The sequence below is a fragment of the Triticum dicoccoides genome, chromosome 7A (assembly GCF_002162155.2).
Source record: "Triticum dicoccoides isolate Atlit2015 ecotype Zavitan chromosome 7A, WEW_v2.0, whole genome shotgun sequence".
Taxonomy (NCBI): domain Eukaryota; kingdom Viridiplantae; phylum Streptophyta; class Magnoliopsida; order Poales; family Poaceae; genus Triticum; species Triticum dicoccoides.
Window position 1 is genome coordinate 456,323,793 of NC_041392.1, and position 6,526 is coordinate 456,330,318.

A 6,526-nucleotide genomic window follows, 5' to 3' on the forward strand; every position below is an offset into this window, starting at 1 on the left:
CTTAACCCGTGTGCGCGAAGCGAGCCACGAGCGGCCGAACCGCAGCCTGCCACGTGGGGATGGGATAGGGATCCGCGGCCCAAACCAGTGGGCCTCGAAACCGGTGAGCCCACACAACAGCCCCTCATGCAGTCTCAATGACACGTGGGCTCGGGCACGGTGGGTCCCACGAGGTCGAAGAGCGTGTCTGGTGCAGGCGACGTGTCCCGAAACCCACGCCGCCTTCCATATAAAACCCCCTATCCATCCCTCTCTCCATCGGCTCAGTCTCGTCTCCTCCAGGAGGAAAACCAAAAGCGAAAGGGGAGGGGAGGAAAAAAAAAGGTCAGTACCATACCACTCGCTCGCTCACTCTGCAGCCGCGGCGCACGCACGCAAATCTCGCGCACGGGTTTGGGGGGCGCTCGATCCGCGGAGGAAACCCTAGGTACGTACTGCTATGTCTGGATAGGGCGTCGGCTCCCGCCGTGCTTGCTGCCCGCTCGCGGCCGCCCCCCGTCTCCCCCGCTCTAATTCGTTCCCCATTTCGGTGCGGTGCGAGGCGACGCTGATTTGGTTTGGTTTTGGTTGGTGCTGTAATTGTGGCCGCAGGGCGGTGGATTCGGGATGGCGTCGCCGAGGAACGATGGGGGGTTCCTGACGCAGGAGCAGCGGGAGAAGCTGCGGATCGCGGTGCAGAACGCCGAGACGCTCTCGCTCACGTCGCCGCGCTCGCCCACGGGGACCACCACCTCCGCGCTGCTGCAGCAGTACGAGCTGCACCAGCAGCAGGTGCGCGCCGCTGCCGCCGCTGCGAGGGGAGGCGGGGGCGGGGGCGGGGGCGGAGCTGGGGCGAGGCACGCGCGACGGTCGCATTCCGGGAAGGCCGTCAAGCTTAAGAAAGGTGAGGTGGCGCTCGATCTGTTTGTGCCCTATGTAATTAATAGCTTCCCTGTTGTTACGGGGCTGGTTTTAGAGCTTTGCGTGCTTGATTAGGACGTAATGTTGATGTGCTGCTATTGTTACTGCTTCAGTGGATTGCGTAGCCTGTTGTTCATGCCTTATGTGGAGTCGATCTAGTTTAGGGTTCTGGGAATGCAGGTTTAGCAGCTGAGTTGATCTTGCTGTTGATGTTTATTTCGAAGTTATGCTTGTAGTTCTCGTATGCTCATGCTGCTAGTTTTTGTGTCTCATTGAGGTGAGGCTCTCGTTATATGGAGGTAGCACATTGTGGCCTATACATCATACAGCGCCGACAAAATTTTATTGGGGGGTCATTGATTGTTTGACTGTTCACTAGTTTTCCGATTTCGATTTGTTGCAGTAGGTTGGTAAGTTGATAACCATTGCATTTTGATGGCATACACCTGCTGTTGGTGGCGAGGGTTAGCTTTGCATGCATGAAGCAGTTTATCGGTTACGTGTGTGTGTTAATTTGTGCTCCCGACTCCTGAGCTGCCTAAAGGGGATTGGTTTTGTCGGTTCCGTGTGCGTGTTAATTTGTGCTCCTGACTCCTGAGCTGCCTAAAGGGGATTGGTTTTGTCGGGTAATGGCAATTACAATCTGTCCGTGTAGCATTCTTCTATGTTGGTTGAATTGATTACCAGTATTCTGGTTGCATCTGTTACCCTTTAGGAATTTTTTTGTCGCTCTGCTTTTTCGATCCATAGGAGTACTCAGATCCCAGGATCTGATATATGGTACTGTAAATTCGTCCGTCCGAGTATATTATCTACCTCTTCCTGATAAGAAGCTTTCAGTTAGTTGATACCACTGACTTTTCTTGTGTGGGCAAGACAACCATCTTTTACAGGACATTTGCTAAGACAGAGCACTTCAGATTCCTTTTACTTGTAACATGTGCCATGGGCTGACTGTGATGGTTGCCGTCTATATTGTCGTGTGAATTGTTCCCCACTCGTGGTCATCATATTGTATGATGAGCAGTTGGCCATCTCTTGTTCTGTTAGGATATGGTCTGTTTGTATTCCTCTAATTGTTTCAGCTCATAATTCTAGCCAATGGAAGTTGGTCAATATCTATGTGTATGTATGCATGTCCTATATATGATTATACTAGATCCTGCTGATTATTATTCCACTTTTTATGTTAGCTGTCTGTACTGTTTTTCGTTATTTTCGTAATAACTGGAAAACTCATTTGGTATCCTTATTGTTATTACTTCTAGCTGTTATTGGAACCTAGTTTTTTATAGAACTAGTAAATGCGTACGTGCAATGCATGGTGATATTTGGCAAAATATTAATTCTACCTTGATTTAGGTAGAATATTAACTGCATGCCAATTATGTGATTAGTGTTGAACTGTTGATACTGATATTTGGTATGACTAGTAAATGCGCACGTGCAACGCACGTGTAATCTTAATTCGGCTTGAAGACACACCTGAATTTTCTTTTCTTTACAGAAGTAGCATAAAAAAAATTGTTTGTGTAAACACCATCAGCGGCAGGTCCATCTCTTCCTACAAATGGGTTGAAAATTATACTAATTCAACGGAGAACCACCCCCTGATTCCCTTTCTTACGTATGTCGTGGGGCGGTTCATTGTGGCAGTTTCCTTTCTTGTAAAAGGTGTACTAAGGAAGGGAATCAGGGAGAGAGGATTGATTAGCAGTAAACGCGTTTAGCACTAAACGCGTTTAGTTGCTCACCATTAGGACAATAAGGACTGTCGGATTAATGCTAATGGATGGCCGAGATCTGTTGGATCTGCCTCACTGGGTCTTTTTATATTGGTATAGATATTATTTGCACGCTAAACATGTTTGAGTGCTCGCCATTGGAGCAATCTAGGTCGTTGGATTGACATGGTTTGATGGCCGGGATAAGTTGGATCTGCCGCTTTGGGTCCTTTTATATTGGTATAGATATAGTGTATTGCAGCATGTTGCAATGCAGGCTTCTCTCTTTCTGGTAGCAATTGATTATGTGTTTTGTTAAGAAGCTGTGCATCGTCATTTGTTTCCCTTTCTTATTTGAAATTTTCACTCTGTGTTTCATTAGAAAAGGAGGTTGTCATTCTGGGCTTATAGTTACTGGTCCTTTGTTTTCTTGCTTGTTTAGCTTCCATTTATTTCCTGTACACATTGGGCGTGGAGTATCTGGGATCTTCAGTGAAGTGTATATTGTACTACCTGGACTCACCCCGAACGCATATGGTTAGATTTTACAATTAAAACTGCCGAGGCATTGACTTCAGTTGCTATCACCAGAGACTAGCTGTCAGGGATACTTTCTTTTCTTGTCCCTGCTATTGTAGCATAAAAATCTAAAATGGGTCCATCTATTCATTACACCATGTAGTTGCTGTGTGGCCTAGTATAGAATGCAAATGTGCAATTTCTTGAGTTTAAAATCTGTACTGTATGTGTGTTATTTTATTGAAAAAAACCGTGTCATGTGATTATGTTACATGACAGTATGATGTTCAGTTTATGATTCTTCCACGATAGAAACAGTGATTACCCATTCACAATCCAAGTCTAATACATTGTGGGGGCCTTGAGTTTGGGGAATTCTTGAATATCGCTATAGGTTCTATCAACTAATTGCACTTCGAAAATGGCTGTGTTTTCCAGTGTCTCATGGTCTATTAGTTCTCATTTCTACTTTTGTAATATAGAAAATTGCTAAAATGTCTGATTTGTTGATCTTCTGTACTACAGATGGTGCTGGTGGCAAAGGCACATGGGGAAGACTTATCGACGCTGATACAGCCACATTCCTTGACCGAAATGATCCAAACTATGATAGCGATGAGGTAATACTTCATGGTCTTGACCTGTATACTCCAGTCATTTTTTCATGCAATGCTGAACCGTTTGATTTTTTTTTAGTCACAAGAAACTGGTAAATATAATATTCAGCTTTGTCTATATATGCTGTTAACTTGTTATGTGGTTAATACTCAGTACTCAACCTAACTTTGGACACTCATCGTGTTGTGTTTTGTTAATCAGGAACCATATGAATTAATTGAAGCCCCTGCTACAACCCCACTAGAGGACTACAAGAAATCTCTTGTCACAATCATTGAGGAATATTTCAGCACTGGTGATGTTAAGCAGACAGGTTCTGATCTTAAAGAGCTCGGTTATGATGACTTCCACCGCTACTTTGTCAAGAAGCTTGTTTCCATGGCAATGGACAGACATGACAAGGAGAAAGAGATGGTATCAGTGCTGTTATCATCTCTGTATGGTGATGGGCTCAGTTCAACTCAAATCAAACTAGGGTTTGTGATGCTGCTACAGGCTGTTGATGATTTGGCTGTTGACATACCTGATGCAGTTGATGTTCTTGCTCTTTTCATTGCACGAGCAGTTGTAGATGACATTCTTCCACCTGCTTTTCTCAACAAGGCAAAAGGAAGCCTGACAGAGTCTTCTAAGGGCTTGCAAGTTTTACAAATTGCAGCAAAGAGCTATCTTTCAGCACCCCACCATGCAGAGTTACTTGAGCGACGATGGGGTGGTTCAACTCACATCACAGTGGAGGAGGTAAAGAGGAGGATTACTGATCTTCTAAAGGAATATATCAAGAATGGTGATACAGCGGAGGCGTGTAGGTGCATAAGAGAGTTGGCTGTGCCATTTTTCCACCATGAGGTCGTCAAACGAGCTGTCACTCTTGGAATGGAAAGTCCAGCTGCAGAAACCCTTATTGTCAAGCTTCTGAAGGAGGCATCTGAAGAAGGTTTGATAAGCTCTAGTCAGATGGTGAAGGGTTTCTCCCGTATTGTGGAGAGTCTTGATGATCTCTCCCTTGATATACCATCTGCAAAATCTCAATTCCAGACATTGGTATCGAAAGCAGTTTCCGAGGGTTGGCTTGACTCTTCGTATGAATCTTCAGGTGCCAACGGCAGTGTCCAAGATGATGACCATGAGAAGCTGAGGAGGTACAAGAAGGAGGCTGTGTCTATGATACATGAGTACTTCCTTTCTGATGATATACCAGAGCTTATTCGCACACTCAAAGAACTTGGTTTACCAGAGTACAACCCGGTCTTTATCAAGAAACTGATAACAATTGCCATGGACCGCAAGAACAGGGAGAAAGAGATGGCGTCAGTTCTCCTATCCTCATTAAGCATGGAGCTATTCTCCAGTGAAGACATCGTCAAGGGATACATAATGCTTCTTGAATCTGCAGAAGATACTGCACTGGACATATTGGATGCCTCAGATGAGCTGGGACTGTTCCTAGCGAGGGCAGTGATCGATGATGTGCTTGCACCTCTGAACTTAGATGAGATTGGCAGCATCCTTCCACCAAAGTGCAGTGGGGCTGAAACATTGAACATGGCACGCTCACTTGCCTCTGCCCGCCACGCAGGCGAGAGGCTACTGAGATGCTGGGGCGGTGGGACAGGATGGGCCGTGGAGGACGCCAAGGACAAGATAACAAAGCTCCTGGAGGAATACGAGAGCGGGGGCGATGTAGGGGAAGCATGCAAGTGCATCCGTGAGATGGGCATGCCTTTCTTCAATCACGAGGTGGTCAAGAAGGCGCTCGTCATGGCAATGGAGAAGAAGAAAGAGTGCATGCTTGCTCTGCTGCACGAGTGCTTTGGCGAAGGGATCATAACCATCAACCAGATGACCAAGGGGTTCTCCAGGGTCAGGGACGGGCTTGACGATCTGGCTCTCGACATACCTGATGCCAGGGAGAAGTTCCTCTCCTACGTGGAGCATGGGAAGAAGAACGGATGGCTCGTACCCTCTTTCGGCGTTGCTGCTTCGACTTGAACCGATGACCCAGCGAGCAGGAAGCATCAAGCTTGGACCGCGAAGGCGCAGGCTGCCGTAGTGTGGTGCAGCCCACCTAGTTGGTGTGCATTTGCGTTTGCGTTTCTGATGCACGTCCCTGGACTTGCGTCGTAGGTAGGTCAACGAGCCCCTCTTGCTTGTGGTGGCGGCTCATGTCTAGATCTTTGCATCTCTGGAAATACCCTTTGCTGTTCTTGCTGTGTTCCGTTTCAACTTCTTCATAGACATTTTTCTTATTACATCAAGTAGAACAGAGGAGAAAAAATAACTTCATGTAAAAGTTTTTACTATGCCTCTGTCTCCCCTGCATTGACGACTTGTGATTTGCAAAGCATCATGCCGAAACTAACTGTAGTAGCGACTTGCGGCACATCTGAATCGACAGTTTTTTCTGTGGCTATCACCCTATCTCGAAACGCTATGGATATATCGACGCGTTTGGTTGGCGATTTTTGCGCCGTCTTCCGATTACACCGGCTCTTGATTACGTTATCGGTGTTTGTTTAGATCGGGCCAGTTCCAGATCCCCTGTAATCAGAAACAGATCTTCGCAAAACCAAAAACGGCCATATGGACTAGTAAGGGAAAACACCGCTCCTCTGGTAATGCCGCACGTTCTGGTTTTCCCCACCACGAGCACCCCGCAACCGCCAGCAGCGCCGTAGATCTTCCTTCGCCTCCAAGGACAATAGCGCCGGCGATCTTCCTCTGCCGTGAGCCCGTGAGCAGCAGTACCGCGATCTTTCGTCGCC

At 46.8% G+C, this 6,526-nt stretch overlaps 1 protein-coding gene across 1 annotated transcript; it reads left to right on the top strand.

The window, feature by feature from the left end:
• The first annotated feature begins 273 nt into the window (after positions 1-273).
• Positions 274-6,070, top strand: LOC119329416 (MA3 DOMAIN-CONTAINING TRANSLATION REGULATORY FACTOR 1-like). Its single transcript, XM_037602458.1, has 4 exons — positions 274-427; positions 592-883; positions 3,669-3,763; positions 3,963-6,070. The coding sequence occupies exons 2-4, from the start codon at positions 607-609 to the stop codon at positions 5,751-5,753; spliced, it is 2,163 nt and encodes a 720-aa protein (XP_037458355.1). The 5' UTR covers positions 274-427; positions 592-606; the 3' UTR covers positions 5,754-6,070.
• The last annotated feature ends 456 nt before the right edge of the window (positions 6,071-6,526 follow it).